Source organism: Pleurodeles waltl, chromosome 1_2 (genome assembly GCF_031143425.1).
Source record: "Pleurodeles waltl isolate 20211129_DDA chromosome 1_2, aPleWal1.hap1.20221129, whole genome shotgun sequence".
NCBI classification, from domain to species: Eukaryota; Metazoa; Chordata; class Amphibia; order Caudata; family Salamandridae; genus Pleurodeles; species Pleurodeles waltl.
In genome coordinates this window covers 962,048,322-962,069,466 of record NC_090437.1, presented here as the reverse complement: position 1 = coordinate 962,069,466, position 21,145 = coordinate 962,048,322, and the positions used below count along the sequence as shown (strand labels likewise).

General features: G+C 43.2%; 1 protein-coding gene across 1 annotated transcript in view; it reads right to left on the bottom strand.

Annotated features, from left to right (window-relative positions):
• The window catches only part of LOC138246379 (cyclic nucleotide-binding domain-containing protein 2-like), a 1,069,494-nt gene that overhangs the window by 261,415 nt on the left and 786,934 nt on the right, over positions 1–21,145 (bottom strand). Inside the window, exons 12-13 of the mRNA XM_069200950.1 lie at positions 18,708–18,790; positions 3,198–3,261 (exon numbers count right to left, since the gene is read on the bottom strand). Coding sequence (XP_069057051.1) covers positions 3,198–3,261; positions 18,708–18,790 — 147 coding nt within the window. The remainder of the gene's footprint in view (positions 1–3,197; positions 3,262–18,707; positions 18,791–21,145) is intronic.

Below are 21,145 nucleotides of genomic sequence, written 5' to 3'. Positions count from 1 at the left end.
CAGAACCTGGTCCGAGCCCCGCGAGTCACCCCTCCTTGGATTGCCCTAGGTCTCTAGTTTTCAGAAATGCACAGGTTTGGTAGGTTTCCCTAGGTGCCGGCTGAGCTAGAGGCCAAAATCTACAGGTAGGCACTTCTCAAAAAACACCTCTGTTTTCTTCCAAAAATTTTGATGTGTCCACGTTGCGCTTTGGGGCGTTTCCTTTCGCGGGCGCTAGGCCTACCCACACAAGTGAGGTATCATTTTTATCGGGAGACTTGGGGGAACGCTGGGTGGAAGGAAATTTGTGGCTCCTCTCAGATTCCAGAACTTTCTGTCACCGAAATGTGAGGAAAACTTGTTTTTTTAGCCACTTTTTGAGGTTTGCAAAGGATTCTGGGTAACAGAACCTGGTCCGAGCCCCGCAAGTCACCCCTCCTTGGATTCCCCTAGGTCTCTAGTTTTCAGAAATGCACAGGTTTGGTAGGTTTCCCTATGTGCCGGCTGAGCTAGAGGCCAAAATCTACAGGTAGGCACTTTGGAAAAAACAGCTGTGTTTTCTATAAAAAAAATAGGATGTGTCCATGTTGTGTTTTGGGGCATTTCCTGTCGCGGGCAATAGGCCTACCCACACAAGTGAGGTATCATTTTTATCGGGAGACTTGGGGGAACACAGAATAGCAAAACAAGTGTTATTGCCCCTTATCTTTCTCTACATTTTTTCCTTCCAAATATAAGAGAGTGTGTAAAAAAGACGTCTATTTGAGAAATGCCCTGCAATTCACATGCTAGTATGGGCACCTCGGAATTCAGCGATGTGCAAATAACCACTGCTCCTCAAAACCTTATCTTGATCCGATTTTGGAAATGCAAAGGTTTTCTTGATACCTCTTTTTCACTCTTCATATTTCAGCAAATGAATTGCTGTATACCCAGTATAGAATGAAAACCAACTGCAGGGTGCAGCTCATTTATTGGCTCTGGGTACCTAGGGTTCTTGATGAACCTATAAGCCCTTTATATCTCCGCAACCAGAAGAGTCCAGCAGACAAAACGGTATATTGCTTTCAGAAATCTGACATCGCAGGAAAAAGTTACAGAGTAAAACATAAAGAAAAATGGCTGTTGTTTTCAGCTCAATTTCAATATTTTTTTATTTCAGCTGTTATTTTCTGTAGGAAAACCTTGTAGGATCTACACAAATGACCCCTTGCTGAATTCAGAATTTTGTCTAGTTTTCAGAAATGTTTAGCATTCCGGGATCCAGCATTGGTTTCACACCCATTCCTGTCACTAACTGGAAGGAGGCTGAAAGCACCAAATATAGTAGAAATGGGGTATGTCCCAGTAAAATGCCAAATTTGTGTTGAAAAATTAGGTTTTCTGATTCAAGTCTGCCCGTTCCTGAAAGGTGGGAAGATAGTGATTTCAGCACCAGAAACCCTTTGTTGATGGCATTTTCAGGGAAAAAACCACAAGCCTTCTTCGGCAGCCCTTTTTTCCCATTTTTTTGGAAAAAACTAAATTTTCACTGTATTTTGGCTATTTTCTTGGTCTCCTCCAGGGGAAACCACCAACTCTGGGTACCATTAGAATCCCTAGGATGTTGGAAAAAAAGGACGCAAATTTGGCGTGGTTAGCTTATGTGGACAAAAAGTTATGAAGCCCTAAGCGCGAACTACCCCAAATAGCCAAAAAAGGGCTCAGCACTGGGGGGGGAAAGGCCCAGCAGCTAAGGGGTTAAAGTTGCTCAACCCTTAACTGTAAAAATCCCTTGCTATCCTTAATGTTACCCTTCCCTGAACCTTCCAAACCACTTAATGATACTCTTTCATGAGCCATACATACCCCTTTTGACTACTTAACATAACCTTTTCTTGAACTCTAAAAACCCTTTACTTCCCATTAACGTAACCTATCCCTGAAACCTAAAACCCTTGCTACCTTTTACAGCTAACCTAATCTGGAGCCTAATAACCTCTTACTACCCCTTATATGTACCCTCCACTGAACAACAAAACCTTTTTAATACCATTAATGTTACCCTTTCCTGACCTGTAAAAACTCTTTGCTACCCCTTAATGCAATCCTTACTTGGACTTTAAAAACCTCTTACTCCTCCTTAACGATATCCTTCCATGAACCCTAAAAACTATTACTACCGTTTAACACTACTCTTACCTGAAGCTTAAAAATCTCTTACCTATTTATGTTACTTGTTCCTGACCCCTACAAACTCTGTGCTATCCTTTAACACTTACCTTCCCTGAACTCTAAAAAAACCCTTACTAACACTACCATTCCCTGAACCCTAAGCACCCCATACTACCCCTTCCTGCTACTCTTCGCTAAATTCTAAAAGATCTATACACTAGACCTACCCGTCCCAGAACTACAACAACATACCACAGTGTAACACTATCCACTCCTGAAGACTAAAAAAGCACTTACTTCTTCTTAATGTTACCTATCCCTGGCCCCTAAATCCCCTCAACTAGCCCTTGATGCTATCCTTCCCTGAGCCTAACTAACCCAAACATACCACTTAATGCTACCCATCCCCGAACAATAAAGACAAAACAAATGTCTCTGTGTAATTTTCGCAACACAAAAGGATTTTATATTGTTTTGTGATGTTGCTTTGTGCGCCCTAAGTGGCAGGGATATGCCCAGATGTGGGTCCCTTGCTCGCTGCACCATTGGAGTCAAGCTAGCCTGGCTGATGAAGGGTGATACCCTGAAACCTGTCCCAGGATGCTTGTTTCCTGTCCAGAGAGGACCTGGCCTAGCAGTTCGGGCTGGACTGCTCCCATGGGGAACAGGGTCAAGGTTGATTTGCATATGGCTGGGTCCAAACTGAGGTGACGTGGCAAGCAAAATAACAATGGATTAATCCCAGATCTGCGACTGGGGGTAAGTGTTTGAAAGGTTTCAACACTCCATCCATCATTTTTTTTTGTTTAGTGATGTTGCTCTGTGTAATATTCACCTGTATAGGCGTGGATCTTATTTCTTACACCTGTACGTGGCCATTCTGTTGACCCACTCCTTTTGGGCTTTACACTAAGTATCTTTTTATGCACTGTTGAGCATGAATAATTAATGCAAGTGCACGTGCCTTTCAGATTTATCTGTCACATGTATTTTGGGAATGCTCAATGTGTGTTTTTATCTGACATTAACTGGAGCAGGCTAAAGAAAATACAATGTTCTATTACCTGAATAGCTAGGGTCGCTGAAGTCTTTTCTCTCCTTGAGAGAATAACACAGTGGAGCAGCTGTCTACAAGAAAAATAAGAGATATTAGTGACACCTGAACGAAAATACAGAGTTGAAAATGTAGGAAGGTGAGGACTGGGTATCTCTGTGCTTCTTAAAGGGAGCATCGCTTGTAAACACATGCACTGTAACCAAGTCCAGAACAAACGAGACTACTGGAGAGAAACATCTTTTTCTGAAAAGGGTCCGTAGTAGTGTGTTAATGATTCCTTTAATTGCCACATTCTGAGACCCTTGTTGTCTTGGAAGTTAATACTTTATTGGCTCCTTAATCTGAACAATGTTTTGTCATACAATTCAAGAGTGATGCTAATGGGGCAAAAACATTTACTTGAGAGAGTACTAGATAGCACAACTATTTTCCATTTGAAAGAAAGAGAGATGCACTGTTTTCGAGAATTACATATTTGTGATGACCACGTTTATTACGTAGGCTTGATTTAGTCACTGGACCACGTTTCATCTGAACAGGGTAAGGGTCGCGTGAGCTTACTTAGGTGGCACTCAACTAATATTGTTAAATTAACTACAACGAGCACATAGCATTAGTCGTGACAATAGATGCTTCAGTTTGTGCTGTGTTATATCTGAGGAGAATATTAAAGGTTAATGTTAACAATTCATTTCTGCATCTACAACTGTAATATCACAGTTTGAAAGTCTGAAAATAAGAAAGTGAAGTTTGGATTCTTCAGAGATAAGTGTGAATTCTGGAGAGTTGCAGTGTAACTTAATGATCGCCGACCATATCTTGAAGAAGCGTTTGACTTCCTTGTTCATAATTCCAGTCGCATCTCGCAGGGATTCCTGGAGGGAGTGAGCAATTAATACATTTACATTTTAAAATTACATTTTTTTAAACATAGCTCCTCCGTCGCACGCCGCTCTTCTATCCCGTGTCATCGCTGCACGCAACCACAGGCTCCCAGCCTGCCCTGCAGCCAATCCTGACGCTGCCCTTTTGGAGGAGCCGCCTTTCTGCATAATTCATAACCCTTTACCATGCCTCTTCACCCCTGCCCGGAAAAACTCAGTTTCAGTTTTTCTGTATCTTATTTGTTCCCATGCACCCTTGTGGTTTGACTGCTTCCAAAGTAATCCTTTTCAATGTCCTAGTGCTGTACTCACCCTCTCTCTAACTTCATCACTAACTTCATCCTCACCGCTGCACTCCTTTTCTGATTATAGTTCGACTAAGACAGTAGGATTCAGCAGTGCTGTTATTGTGTACAATGCCTGGTTGTTTTTAACTAACATTGCACTCAGAGGTATAGCCTGGGTGTAATGGGCGCACGTGCAAGCAAAGAAAATGCATCCCCTGGCCACTCCCGGCTCAGTCTTAAATTAGAGACATTACTGGGGTGCAATGGGCCCCTGGGCACCTCACACTTCTGGATCCCTTTGGTACTGGAACTGCTGTCCTAAGAACAACTGCACCCTCATTGTACCTGTTTCTCTCCTCTTAATCTCACCACTACCTACCCTTTATTACCTTGCATTCACTCTCCTCTCTGTATTCCCTTTCTCACTCCCCTGCCTTCTGTCTCTTACTCATCCCTATCTCCTTCTTCCCATCTCTCCTTGACATCCTTATTTCTGACTCCTTTCTCTTCCTCTTCTCTTGCCCCTTTTGGTTTCACCTCCTTCCTCTACTTTCCACATTTTCTTCTAACAATCTGTCATTTTTCCTCTCCTCCTCCCTCTTTATATCATGCACTTTTCCCAGTTTTATTATCTCTTTCCTCTCTCCCTTCCATTTCTCTGTTCCTCGCTATCCTCCACCCTGCCTTTCCTGAACTGAAAGACAGACCCTGGCCTGAGGCAACCTATAAGCAAGCAGTCAAGAAGATAACTGCAGCCAGGAGGGTCCAGTGCTGAACGAATTGGGCTCCTTTCTTACCTCTGGGCCCTGATGCCACTGTACTGGCTGCACCATTGATACCTGCACCTCTGATTGCGCTCTAAACAACTCATACATTCCTATCAAACCGTAACAAAGTTAAGTCAGATGAATACATTCTGAAATTAGGAGAGGGCAGGAGTGTGGAGTCACACGGGTAAAATATGGAGTCAAGAAACAGCAGGTAGTAGAAGGAGTGAGGCAAGAGTGGATGGTGGATTTATAAAAGTGGAAAAGAAGTGATAAGAGATTGTAGTCAGGGGTCAGGAGAATGGAGTGAGGTGAGTGGATGGTATAGTCAAAGAACTGAGGCTGGTGAGTAGAATGTGAAGACTAGAAAATAAGGGTGTGTGGAATTTGCATGATTACAGTAGCATAATTGCATGAAATTCCTCAGCTTCTTCTCACCCCAGACTTCTTGGAGCCTTGGCAGGAGAGGGAAGAACTTTCCATATCCAGATGTGGAGGTAGCCCTGACTCTTCCTCCACTGGCTGGCACCACAAACAAATATTGGACCTTCAGAACACCAGTACAGTAGACTCCTGGACCTGTGGAAAACCTCAGGACTGCCGTCACCCCTAGAGGACTGCTGTGCTGCTACCAGAGAATGCGCTACTCCTTGAAGTAGAACTTAGCCATCCCCTTGAACCCAGGACCACCAGAAGTACCTTGAGTGCTAGTTGGCTATAAGCTACAAAGACCTTGAACCTTGCACATAGCCTCTGCTAGAGTGGCTCCTACTCCTAGGTTCTGGACCCTTTCAAGTGGTGCTGTTCCTGCCTCACCCTAAGACTTGGGACTTAAAAACGTTTTCACCAGAAAGTGCCCTGAGAACCAACAGATAACCAGGACCTACCTGCCGGCCGATCCGCCCAAGGTGCATCGCCTGTCGGCTTGACTTCAAGGTAGCTCCTGCTATGCTCTTCTCCAGAGGAGCAAATACTGTTCAGCGGCAAAGGTGTCCGGCCTCGTGCAGCACTCATTGACTACAGCCTGCAGCTTGGTCCTGCTAAAGATTTTTCAACTTTAAAAAAAAGTGACAAAGTCTGATGGTAAAAATCTTTGCCATGGCTCCATTTAGCGGCTCCCGGACAATGATGCCTCCTCCTCAGACACCATCTGATGCCTTGTCCCGCTGAACTATACGTTCTCAGGAACTGTTCTTCAAAATTTCTCCTAAGTCTGAAAGTAAGCTGAAATTAGGCCCAATCTATCTCATGTATCTGATCTGTGCTCCATCGCGGACAGCCTTAACTTTTGACATGTGCTCCAGCACAACTAGATATCCACAGTTGGCGCTTTTTAGGTGGTTTTTTGTACTAAAAACTTTAAATCTATTTTCTAAATTGGTTTGGGAATTTTCTTGTGTTGTGTTTTCACTTTATTACTGTTTGTGTGCTGCATACAAACTTTACACATTGCCTCTAAGTGAAACCTGACTGCTTTTGTCCCAAGTTACCAGAGGTTTAAGCACAAGTTAATCTAGTACCTTTTGTGGTTTGCCCCAACAAGAATTGTAGTTGTTGCCTGAGAGGGGCTTCCACCCACTCAACGAATAACCCCATTTCTTACACTGTCCAACTCATATTTTTCAAATTGTTTTACACTTTCACTTTAGTTTCCCAGCCCTGTGCTTTTATGTTTTATTTTTTCCCTGTCTTTCTTCTTTGCTTTTTTGACATCATTCTGTTTACCCAGTTATGGCAGACCCAGGAACTGGAACTGGATGGCAGGCAAAAGAAACCACCTAATGCCCGTGCGAGGGCATTGCTCCATTCAACATTTTTTAAATGAGAAGGCAACTACATTGTTTCCTTGCAATGCCATCTCCCCTTCTTGTTGGCAGCAGGTGGCAGGCCTGGCAAAGGATACAACCTGGTAGGATGGACTCTACAATGGGGGAGAATGTGGCAGGGCATGCACCGCCACAACGTGGTCTCAATCACACAGCGGCCGGTCATGTATCACTGTACTTGTTGACATTTTAGACTAACAACAGGACCTGCGTGACCTTCTTGGCATCAAGGTGGTGGAGACATGTAAGGGATGTTTGCACTTTTTGAGTTTTACATTTATAACTTTGCAGGAGACACTGTTTACATCATAGGTAACTTTAAGTGGTTTTACATATTACCATACGTGAAGCTAGCCTCATTCTGCACACAGCCTTTGGCTGTGTGCAGCGTAGAGTTAGACTGCATCCAACTCCTGCGGGGAACCAACCCCATTGATGGAATAACCATTTATTTCATCATGGGGTTATGACAGAGTCCTACTAAATGAAGTTATGTAAACTTATTACTGACTGTGAGCAAAGATTATCATGGGAGTTCAAGGTCTCTTCTATATCCATGCTGTCATTTTAAATGATTGGTTGAATTTCCACAAAGTCTATAATGTTAAAATAAGCACTGAACCAACTCAGGTGAGTGCTTTAAACCATGAATCCAATATCCACTTTACATACTATGAGAGGGTATGACCAAATGCAGTTATTGATAGAATTCACACATGATCTCCAGCCAAACATTAACATACTAGATCTCTGATTATTGAACCTGTTGCTTGGTACTTTAAGACTTATTTGGATTTTGAGGGAAAGGATAATCACAAAAGTGATGAATGTCTATCTCCCGTCCACTGTATTACAGGTGTATTTTACCCTATGGCACTTATATAGAGATTGGGATATCTGTCATGTTTTTATGGAGTATCCCATCCATCAAACTCTGAATAGGCCTCTTTTCTTCAGTTTGTCAGCCATGTAGGTTCACTCTAATAGAAAATGTACTGCTTTTAATGTTTCTTTCTTTGGGCTGGGCTGGTACATTTCTTGAACTATGCAGGAGCTGGTACCAAATTGGCTTATTGCATTTGAAACCCTCAGAAAGAGGGGTTGTATTGCACATTAGTAACTGGAGGTTTTTAGGAAAGTTTTCAAGCACTTAAGATAGCATGAATATGAAGATTCTTCTTCAAATTATACAATTTAAAATAATTCTTGGGTCACATACACACAGCATTTTATTACCCAATGGCAAACTAAAGTGGGTTGGAGGTTGCTGTCAAAGGTAATGGGGACTGGGAAGTTCACTGACCTTGGTGTCCTGGGCGCTGTTTTCCAGATTCAGTACCCCAGCCTTAAAAGGACTGAGGTGCCTGTTGTGGGCCTTGTCGCTGCCTGAAGGCAAACTCCCTAGTGATGCCTTGAAAGGGGCTTCCTTGCAGGTGTAGAAGGAACAAGGTAGCACACAGTAGCTCTACTCTCTTTAAAGCACTTAAAGGTTACGTATGGCCTTTCCGCCAAACAGGTGAGACCAATCAAAAGGCATATCCATGAGTAATGCCTGAACTTCAACTGTGAAGCCTGTGAATACCATTTACAGTTGGCTAGTACCAAATGATCTGCCTAAACAATCTGTTATGTGCAGGCCTAACCAGGTGATGTACTTAAGTTCATCCTGGCCATCTTGAATGGTCTGTGCCAAATTGGTTCTGAAATTCCTCAAGGGCTGCTCCTGGACTGCTGGTAAGATCTCTATCACCAAGTCCCATAATGTAAGTGAGCGCCTTCCCAGAACAGCCGGCATTGACTGATCTGAGGTCAAGGCTAGCAAAAGAAAACATCCTATTCCTAAATGCCTCACTTGTTTTTTTTTACTCTCTGTCCAGGGGGATAGTGAGGAATTGGAGTCAACCCTTCTAGTGGAGGCCTGCACTACAGGCTCTCAAGAGAAGGGTGGCGTATTAGGAAGGCAAGGCCACCCAAAGCAAGTCTGTGGCAATGTGCCATCTGTCTGTTTAAAGGTAGACAAGAGCAGGGTGTGGTCCAAGAGCCTCTGAGGGTGTCAGTCATGGCCTTGTTAAAGGGCAGCTGGGGTTCAGATGAGGTTTATCTGGGTTTCAACACTTCCATGAGGACATTGGTCTTTACCTCAACTGGGGCAATTTTAGATCTAAGACTTCAACCACCAGTCTAATGATCATGACAAATGAAGCAGACTCATCTGTGGAAGGACCAAGAGGGAGACCAATTCTATGTCAGGGAAAGTGTCTAGCCCATTGGCCTCTGCTAGACCTGGCATCCTTAGGGTGATCTTACCCTAGACTGTTTGCTTTTCACCTCCTGTTTTGTTGCTGTATCTTTTTGTTGGCCTTCTGAGCACGTTATCACTGCTAACCAGTGCTAAAATGCATGTCCTTCTGCCCTAAACATGGTTATATTGGTGTATCCACAACTGGCATATTTAATTTACTTATAAGTCTCATGTAAAGTGTATACCATATGCCCAGTGCCTGTAAATTAAATGCTACTAGTGGGCCTGCAGCACTGATTGTGCCACCCACTTAAGTAGGCCTGTAAGCATGTCTCAAGGCTGCCACTGCGGAGCCTTTGTGTGCAGTTTCACTGCCACTTCAATTTGGCATTTAAAACCTCTTCCCAAGAGTTAAACTCCCCTTTTCTTACATGTAGGCCACCCCTAAGATAGCCCTTGGGCAGGGTGCCACGTAAGTAAAAGGCAGGACAGGTCATTTTAAGTTTTAGATGTCTGAGTAATGGAAAACTCCTAAAGTCATTTTTCATTACTGTGAGGCCTACATCTCTCAAAGCCCAGCATTGGGAATTCCTTAAAGTACTTTTATACTGTAATTTCTGATCAGAAAGGAGTTGCTGCTTCATGTTTCATATAATTGGAATGGTAATGATAAAATCTGCTAAGCTGCTAAATTCGGATTTCTTATTACTATTTTAGAAATGCCACTTTTAGAAAGTGGGCATTCCTCTGCCCTCACTGCCCTGTGTGCCTGACAGTGAGTCTTCAATACATGTCTGGCCTGGGCTGGGTGACAGCTACATTTGTGCATTCCCTTCAAACACCCACAACACAGGATACTCTTCTGCATCCATCTGCATACTGATGGGTCTTCCTGGGGAGGAGGTTGGGAAGGGTTCACGCTTACATTTCAAAGGATAGTGGCCTGCGCCCATACAAAGGACTGATTACCTCCCACTGATAGTCTGGAGCCAGGGATGGGCTGAAAGGGGGACCTGTGGACTTCAGAGGGATCCTCCGAAGTCATCCCCCACATCAAAGGCACTTTTGGATATTATTACTGGGTCTCTGATCCCCTGAAGTAGTACACTACTGGATCTGGAAAAAACTACCCTGGCGTAAAGGCTGCTGTGCTGAAAGAGTAACATCTTGCAGGGCTTACCTGTTCCAAGGGACTGCTGCTCTACCTGATTGAGCTGCCCTGCTGCCTGCTGACCTCTGCCCTGTTGCCAGAACAAAGGACTACAACCAGAGTGACTCCAAGGGCTTGCCCTCTGTTTTCCCTGGGGTCTCAGGGACATCTGAGACTTCATGAGCAGCCTATTACTGCAGCAACATGTTTCCTTGAACAGACATCTTGTTTACACGAGAGAGCATAACGGCATAAGGTTGAGTGTTGTGCATAGTTTTCGGTACACAAAATCCCTGAGATACACCAGAGGAGGTCAGCGTAACAAAAACTAAGCCCAGCGTTACTGGAAAACAGAAGGAAGATTCAGGATGGAGCAACTGGAGCAGTGAGGTCAGAAGGGTTGGGACATGAATATCCCCTACACAGTGAACTGGCAAGTATCCCTGTCTTGAGTGCCCAACTGCAAGGGAAACTGGTATCTTGACTTTTATTTTTGCCTTGGATTCACACTGATCTTGCATGTGTGCAAAGGACTAGGGGGGTCATTCCGACCCCGGCGGGCGGCGGGCGCTGCCCGCCGGGCGGAGACCGCCAGAAGACCGCACCGCGGTCAAATGACCGCGGCGGTCATTCTGACTTTCCCTCTGGGCAGGCGGGCGACTGCCAAAAGGCCGCCCGCCCAGCGGGAAAGCCCCAGCAACGATGAAGCCGGCTCCGAATGGAGCCGGCGGACTTGCTGGTGTGCAACGGGTGCAGTGGCACCCGTCGCGATTTTCAGTGTCTGCTAGGCAGACACTGAAAATCATTATGGGGCCCTGTTAGGGGGCCCCTGCACTGCCCATGCCTGTGGCATGGGCAGTGCAGGGGCCCCCAGGGGCCCCACGACACCCGTTCCCACCATCCTGTTCCTGGCGGTTTTTACCGCCAGGACCAGGATGGCGGGAAGGGGGTCGGAATCCCCATAGCGGTGCTGCGAGCAGTGCCGCCATGGAGGATTCTTTGGGGCAGGGGTAAACCGGCGGGAAACCGGCGGTTGCCCTTTTCTGACCGCGGCTTTACCGCCACGGTCAGATTTGCCCATGAAGCACCGCCAGCCTGTTGGCGGTGCTTCTGCGGCACTCTGACCTGGCGGTTTTCAACCGCCAGGGTCAGAATGACCGCCTAAGTCTGTCCCTGACAATGCCAGGACCTGCCCCGAAGTGGTGTAGCAAGCATACCTCCATGTTGGACAAAGGACTAATGTCCCTCTCTTGAATTTAGCACATAAAGCAACAGAGGCCGCGTTTGTGACCTTATAGTTGTGATCTTGTTGATGACCAGAATTTTTTTTATCTATGTCAGTGAGAGTGTGGCCTACTGACCCCACTGACATCCTTTGTGCATGTCGAATGCATGCAGTGCATGTATGGTAATAAGACTCTGTGTGTGAATGAGCCTTCTCACTAAAACAAGTCAGATTCATTTTGGATACCCCTGATTTGGCATGGCACAATATAGAGAATGAAGACATCCTCCCTAGACAGTAAAACACTTTTATTTACATTATTTTGTCTGAAGGTTAGCGATCCAGACTCTGAAGTGAGCACGATGGAAGCAAGATTCCTCTTAGAAATTTTAATGAAGATTATGAGCCTAATGTACTAAATGTTTTTACAGTCTCAAACAGTGTGAATCAATGTTTTCCAAAGCAAAAATAGTTTGACAAACGTTTACTTTACTGTCTACTAAACTAGGATTGCGACCTATTTGGAAGGGGTGTGTTGTAGGCATTCTTGCCAGATACTGAATTGGTATCAATGTTTTACGATCCAAATACAGTTACGAAACAGTGAAAATAACCCCTTTGCAAACGAGGGAGATCCATTTTGTGAACATAAAAAAAACTGTTTGTTGGCAAGGTAGCAGTGGTCTAAGTTACAACAGACACATTTTAAACCACCTTTTCAAAAAAGTAATTATTTCCCTCAATACAAGCTTGTTTCCATAAAGGAAAAAGGGCTGCATTTAAATTTTTTTTTACTTTATTTAAAGGTGATCACAGGCATGGTAATCTGCTGACCTGCGTGTGCCACCAGCCCTCCAATAACACCCATGTGAGTACGTGTTTGTGAGTTACCTCATTAAAACCTATGAGGTAGGTCAGATTATGACTCACTCAAAATCTGAATTTTCTGAACTGACCTAGTGGTACATAGGTCCATTCATAAAATTCTTAACTGGTTGCAAATATACTGATCCCAAATTACAACTAGATTTTTGTGACTTGTCATTTGAACATCTGGCCATTTGTTAGTAAAAGGCTGCTGATCAATTCTTCCAGAGCATTAATATTAGGTTAAGGATATGGGTGAGGATTAAGACTGCAGCTTCTGCTGTTCAAAATGAGGACATTTCAATGTCAAACTGACCTTAGGTTTGTACCTGATTACTGTTGCAGAAAGACTGATGACAGCCAGGTGCAAACTCACACCTCGCTGTGCTTATGTTGTGGGTGCTCTTACGTGCTGTGGTCGGTAAGAAGCTGAGAAAGGACACTTCTGAAGGTTGCCACATAGTGAACCCACATCCCTTGTCTGGAAAATGTATACAAAATTGGAATCCAACTCACTCACTTTGTTCCATTTCCAAGTACATTGCAACTAATGAAGGGACTGCTCCACAGAGTACTCGAAGACCACTGTGTGACCAGGGCTGATTTCTACCTGAAAGGCAGTCAGCCAGAGGTTGGCGGGACACCACCTAAATTCTTCACATGTTGCAGGAGGCGCTGAGGATCTGCCTAGTGACTAGAAGCCTTTCTGCTGTAAGTGAGAAGGATTCTGCCAGGACCTGCAGGAGGAATGAGTGCCTCTGTGGAGAACTTCACTGCGTGAGAAACACTCAGCAGAAGCAGACCGCCTGAAACAGTGAAGGCAAGAGTGACCAGGGCTACAATTTGGTCTCACAGTCTCGCTCTTGGTTTTCTTTGGAGAACTGCACCCAAAAGACTGCTCAAATTCCACAACTAGTTAGTTACCTGAATTTTCAAATTAGATTATGTAATTTTGAATTCTGCTGTGTACGTTCTTTAAAAAAAAAAAAAAAAAAACACAAGCACTGGGTTTGACATTATCTTATTGTTGAACTTGACCTTCCCTGCATGGTCACCCCCAAACATTTGCCTTCACCCCTCCTGTTTTCTGAACTTCGATTTTGTTGGCATTATGGCTTTGTGAACTTTACCACTGCTAACCAGTGCTAAAGTTTCTGGACTCTCGCCTTAAAACATGTTACAATTGTCATATACCTGATTGGTACATTTAATTTACTCATACATACATAGTAAATGGTACTACTTGTACCCAGGGCCTGTAAATTAAATAATACTAGTGCATCTGCAGCAGTCATTATGGTGCCACCCACTAAAGTTGCCTTTTAAAACAAGTCTAAGGCCTTCTACTGCAGCCTGTGAGAGCAGTTTTCAAACTGCCATTTCGACCTGGCAAAATAAACCTTTTGCAAGACCTAAACCTTCCTTTTTACTACATATAAATCACTCTTAAGGTAAGCCCTAAAGGTTCATAGGGCAAAGTGCATTGCATTTAAAAAGTAGGAGATGTGTTTTTAAGTTTTACATGTCCTACATTTGGTTTTCACTATTGCAAAGCCTATGTCGTATTACATTTGATAAGTGCTGTCTTTTGATTGGGAACAGATAGGAGTCAAGTTTTGAATCAAATGAATTCTAATTTAAACCCCTATTTAATGGTAATGTCAGATTTTAAGTCACAATTCTGGAAATGCCTCTTTTAGAAAGTTGTCATTTTCTTGTCCTCACCATGTGGTGCCTGCTGACTAGATGGTTAGGGTGAAGCTGTTCTCTGCTCCACTTTATTTCAAAAGACTGCCTCCAGCACACACGCCAAGGAACCTGACACTAGTCTTTATCATCCCGGACTATTTGTAGCCTTAACAGGGAAAGGGAAGAACTTTCTGAAGGCAGATGTAGGAGTAATATAGGGAGTCACCCCCCACTTCAAATGATGGCACCAGTTATAAATATTGGATCTCGTGTCCCACGCTTCAGATCATATCTGGCCCTGTCGACAACTCAGAAAAAGGACTGCCCTGCTGCTGGAGCGACTGCCTGCTGCCCTGCTGCCTGAGGAAGTAAGAACTGGACCTGCTCCTTGAACCCTGAACTACCACAGTAACTCTATGTGCTAGCTGTCTAAGTCCTACTGGCATCTGCTGTCAGGCCCTGATCCCCAAGTCGTGCCTCCCCATGTCATAGACCCTTGCAGGCATCAGAGAGAACTCCTCCTTGTCTAATTCCAGCACAGAGCTCAACGAAGCCTTACCACATGGCTGCAAGCTTCATCGGAACCAATGCCAAGTGACGCAAAGCTTCACTGTACCACTGAGAGCTTCATCGGAATTGAACCTGAGCGATGCAAAGCATGCCAAAGCCTCGCTGCACTGCTGAATGCTCATCAGAACTAGCGTGATGTGACATAAAGCACCGCAAAGCCTCACCGCACAGCTGAAAGCTTCAGCCAAAATGTTGAGCGATGCAAAGCCACATAAAGTCTCGCCACACAGCTGGAAGCTTTATCAGAACGGACACCAAGTGAGGTGAAGCCACTCAAAACTACACCGCACAGACCTCCCTCCAAGGACATAAGGTACAACTCCCAGTGAACCAAACTTGGTCCTGTGGCTGGCCTGCACCCTATCGTGGTCAACCTGAATTCCTGACTTTTTCCTGGTCCAGGGCAACCAGATATACTCAGTCGGCTCTTTGTGCTTTTAGGAGCTATATTTACTTAAATCTTTGAAATGGCATATTTCCGGTTCTACTGATTGGATTTTTCGCTTTCTGGCCTCATTTCATTCATTAAAATGTACTCTATGTTTCTAGATTGGAACGGGATTTTTCTTTTGTAGTGTTTTCACTTTACTACTTTTTGTGCGCTCTGTCAATACACTTTGCCTCTAAGATATGCCTGTTTGCTTTTGTACCAAGCTACCCGAGGGTTAAGCACATCACTGGTTGATTTAGTGACTTTTGTTGTTTACCCTGACAAGAACTGTGGATGTTGCCCGAGCGGGGCTTCCACCCCCTCAACCTATAACCCAATTTCTCACAGTTATTGTTTTTGGTGGTTGATTGTTGAGTAGTGTCTCCCTAATACACTATCGTCCTAGGAAGTCTTGGACTGCTCACCCTTGCTATCCTGACAGTCAGGAGTGCAAAGGGCTGTACTTGGTCGAGTGTGCAAAGCCCTAGTAGGACACACTCCAAGACACCAGTGGCAATAGACATCAGTCACCATAGTTGAGGCCCAACATTCCCTGTCTGTCCTGTGTCCCCCAAAACACATTCTGAAAAAAGGTAAGTTAAGTGTGGAGTAAAATGACCAAATGGAGATTAAAATACATTGGACTGTGGATGTGGGTGGAGTGTCATGGAGTGTGGTAAAGTGTACATAGGTTTGAAATTGTGGGCAAGTGAATAGTATGAATGTGTAGTGTGAATCATCATGACACAAGGCTGTGTATGGAGTGTAGTAGAGTGTTTTGAGAGCTGCACAATAGAGTGTGAAATACGGTGAAGTATGTAACAATGTGTGATTCAGTATAGTGTGCAGAGAGATATGCAATGTGGTTGTGTTTGGATTGTGGTGGAGTATGCTAGAAACCAGTATTAAATACTTAACTTCACTTTCCCAAGTGAGCTAGGTATGAACTCATTTAGGATAAATTAAAAGGTTGTAGGACCTTTTATAAGTTTCCAGAAGCTCATAAGAAAGGAGGTCAAATGTTAGTGTGCCAAACTCTCTGAATCTTTACAGGCCTTGTATTCAATAAATTGATTTAATAAATTGATTCCAGTCAATCCATGAAACAGTTTGAGTAGAAACCCACATTCAGGTAATCCCTTTTTAGGGTCGAGCCTACGTTGCATGCGCTCGCGCATGCGTATCGCAGCGAAACGCTTTAGTATTTAGAAAAGGGCACGGAGCCCTGTCAACTTCACATCAGTGTTTTCTATTGGTTCGTGGGATTGCCTAATATAATCTGCTTGCTTTCATTAGTCGAAAGGCACGCATAGGTCATGCCTTTTCCGGTGGCTAGCCCTCCTCGAGGGCAGCGACCAAGTACAGAAAACATGCGAGGCTTGCTGTTTTCTGTCCGGCTCGTGGACTTCTTTTTCTCTAATTTACAAGCGCGATCTCGCTTGGCAGAAGTCGAGCGCTTTACATTGTTAATTTCACGTTTTCGGGTTCTGTACATAAATGTACTTTTGCCCGATAGGTGAAAAGTCGGGTTAGGAGTTTACAACGCGATCAGCTCTAACATGAGCCAACGCGAGACCCATTGCATTGTAAATGCTTGTTTTACATGCATCAACGAGAAAATACAACTTGCAATGCATGGTCTGAACATTCCAATGATGACCATAGGAGATTGGATATGAATATTTATGTTAAATCCTAAAGCTCATCCAAGTGGATACCCAAGGCAATACTTACTTACAAAAAAAATCAAAACCAAAATTAATGAATGCCATTTGAAGAGGATTCAGGTACAGGGATGTCTTTGAAGTTGTAATAAAGTCATCTCAGGAAAAGCGTAATAAGCCTTTTATGTGACAACACTCTGCCGTAGTGAATTATAGGTCTTTTAGGGCTCATGGATATTCGAATTATAGCTCCAAAAACATATTGCAATCACTAGTGTGTTCCTTCTATTGCTTTCCGTAATCCATACATTTAATTAGCTGTCCTTTACCGATAATAGAATTCAACAAAATAATATTCAGTTAAATGGCAAACAGCAAATCATGACTAATCGTCATTTTTTATTAATACAAGCACGAGTTATAATACAATAATAGTATTGTTATAATACAACTAATGGTGTTTAATTCCAATTAAAGGCGGAATGTCCTGAAGCCAAAAATAAGGTTTCTCGGTTTCCATGTGGAATAGATCAATTTACACACTTCAAAGCTTCAGAGGAGACAGCAGAAAAGCTACATTTAATAGGCAACCTCCAAACCACAGAAGCAAAGAATAGTTCTCTCCCCCTGAGGTCAATTACATGAAAAATCATGTTGCAAAAAGATAAAATAAGAGGAACGATGCATGATTTGCCCGAGATTCCAAGACTGAAAGACAGTACAATGGCGTGCCTCCTGCTAAGGGTCCTTTGACTACGATTTAATGAGGGGTTCTGTAGATAAGCCTCAACGTTGTACTATGTGCCGCACTTGTTACAGCATTGAAAGGAGTAAAGAGTTCAAATTCAGATCACCGGCAAAAAAGAAACTGCACAAGTCACCATAGGAATACTCACCCTGAAAAGGACAAATATCCACCCTGAATATGCACGCAGCACGTAAATAAACAACAGCTATTTTACCAAAAAATAATATTTCAATCACGCAAGAAACTGAGTTGGCTAATAAAAAGTCAGTCTGGCAACATGAATAATAGTCTAGCATACTGCACCTGCATTTAATAGGACATAAAAATATTTATAGAGAGGAAAACTGCTAATATGCTGCAGACTGCGAGGCTGCACTGCCTGACGTGGGGCGCATTTTAATCCGTTAAAATCGTGAGGTTTGTGAGGCACACACACAAGAAACCCTTAAAGTCTGCGGGTGCTCTGGAATATCAGTGTCCATACATAACATCGGAAACGAAAATACCATGAGACAAAATATCGTGCCAAGAAAATCGACGACAAAAATGTTGTGAAGATAAGTTTTTATTGGTAAGCAAAGTTTTTCAATATATAACTCAAAATCTCCAAATATATGTACCTTGGCGATACATATATAGGGATATATATATATATATGTATAGATGTAAAACTATACTTACCCATTTGCGATATTTTAAACATAATATTCTGTCCACACAATACGCTAAATTTGAATGATGCGGTAATGCTGCACTCAGTAGTATCGATATTTTTGTAGTGGTGTAATCTCGAGATGTTATGCAGAATTTGTAATGGGGGCATAGGTTATGCTACAACCCACAAATCGATGTCAGTGTTTCGTTTCTGCAGTCATGACGCACGAAATGCGGCATACAATGAGATACCGGATCATTGGCCTCAGGATGGGTGAAGTGGGTAAGGTGTACAACTCGCATGTTTTCCTCCATTCCAATGTGCAAACATCTTGGAATGGTGTGGTTTTCCCTGCTCAATTTCTGACAGATTTCTATATGTGTAAACACCTTGGAGTGAGTGCATTACTACAAAACTAAGAAAGCGATATAGACGAGGGACTCCCTTAGTGACTGAAATACAGGTCATAGTAATGGCAGATACCCTAGTTCAAAGTAGAAATGGTGCTCCTACCTGTGGCCTTGTTCTTCTGGACGTCTGTGGAGATGAATGTTTGGGGAGCGCCGAATGAGCAGCACGCGGAAGCACAGCAGGCCCTAGAGGAACAGGGAAGTTTATGGTAGGTTAATTCTAAAAAGAAATTGCAATCCATCAATAAGCACATTTCTAAGAAATACAATTAAGAGTTATATACTTACAGTGAGTGTATGAAGTTTACTGGGGAGAATTATACATTTAATGTACAACTATGCCAATGCACTCTCCAGCAGCATTTTTACTGGATGCCTAAAATTCGAGGACAATACAAGAACATGTTCCACATTGTCCAGAGACACGGGACAGTCCTTAAAAAGGTATCATTTATTTGTGTCGTGGAAGCTATCACATCTACACTCCAGAGAGCAACAGAAGTTCAGCCTGCGCCTCACTCCTATTCATAAATCAAGCCAACTCTGAGTTGCTTGGCATTAATGTTCATTTAGAGAATCGTTTTTGGGAAATCCTCATTGTGAAAGAAGAGTTTCCTCAATAGTATCTGCACAGTGGCTGCGATCCGCTGCTGAGCTTGCCATGATTGAAATAGAAGAGCACAACAGTGTTACTCTGGTGTTTACAAAAACACTGAGCTTTGGTTTGGGATCTTTCACAAGTCAGTGATAGTGAGGTTTGTAAAGCAATCGTTGGAGAAGAGTAGACTGAACACTACCCTCAGCAATATTTGAGACTCAAGGACCCCATGTGTACAGCAGTCCAAGCAGTCCACAGCTATATGCCCTCGTTCATACTTGTGCATAGATGTGCAGGTCACACAGTCTAAAAAGTGACCATGCCCTTCATCACAAGAATTGTCTGAGTATTTAACACTCTCAATTTTGGCAGAGAAGCAAACAAACTAGGGTACTGGGGGAAAAGATGATTTGCATATGGTCACACAGTTCATTCAAGCATGGAAGCTGAGATATGATGTTGGTTTCTTTATCTTTATGGTGGGCACATGGACTGATGTCCTGCCACTGACCCCTCTTACAGACGAAATGTAAGTGCAGCATTTACTGCATTCCTTTGGCTTAAAGGTGGAAATCAATCGCTGGAGTGGGAAGAAACGGAGACAGTGCTTCCTTTGGAAATTCAATGAGGTCCTCATTAGGGAAAGGCTACTAATTACTCGTTCTTCCTGAGTACTGCTGTTTCGCAAATGGTAAGTGTGAAGCGTGGGACTATAGTTCCTGTTACTCAGGTGAGAAAGTTCCTAGGATGGGTCTATTCTCTGTGTCTACTTAGTGGTACCAGACGGCTAAATGACGGCCACATGCAGGATCTCACATTTCATTGTGCCTATATTGTGGGGGCTCCAGATTAGAAACAACTCCAGTGCTATTTACCCTGAGAAGCACTGCTTTACACAAATCCTCTGAATCAGACTCTGCTCTCTTTCATCCCACCCTGATCATCCATATGATTGTGGTGTGCATCTGTGGCACAAACATTTAAAGTGCAAAATTCCTTTATTTTGCTTTTCTTCCCTAAAATGTTATGGGGAATTAAACCATATTTATGTTAATACTATTTGCCGATGGGTGATAATGGTGTTCTCATGACCCACAATGATATTACAACGCATGCAAATAAATGTATTTATTTCTACAAGTTTGCATGCTGACTCAAAAAGCCACCACTATATTTCTCAAAAAAAGTTCCAGAGAAATGACATTGACTTAAAACTTCCAACTGTCAACTCTCCTTCTTCATTCAAATGACTCTCCCCTTCTTTTCCATTGTCTACATACCCCAGCTCTCTCGGAGCAGCACACACTAAATCACATGCATGCTTGGCTTAATACTTACCATTATATCTCTGCAAATTGTCCAAACTGTAATTCAATGATCACAACCTTTCCAATATTCACACTAACAATACCTAATCTCCTGTAGCGCATCTATTAATGCCGCCAGCCAATGCATGAAATGTGCATATCTTACCCTCCCAAACTAGAGCAAAGATATAGAATAGTTCAAGTAGGGCAGAAGACTAATTCCAATGACCAACAATACCTACCAATAAAAATCCACTAACCTCTGACCTGGAAAAGCATGCTGCCAAGTGTAAAAGCATAATAATGCCTCATTAGGGGCAGTAAATGTCATATAATGCAATTACAACACAATATATAACCCACACTAAAACTAATACCATAACACTAACAGTCCTTTTTAGTTCATCCACGCTGCTTAATAATTCTTGTTTACTGCTTGACACTGTTACACTCACATCAGATAAAACTGCCAAGGGTCCATGCCATAGTTCACAACAATAAACCACCCATTGCCAACTGAACAGGTACAAATTAACTGAAGATATCTGTCACATCCCACTGACCAACAGAGTACTCTAATTTAGTCCAACACTGCAGGTCCTGAATAGCACCATACTACAACCACTTCTTGGCATT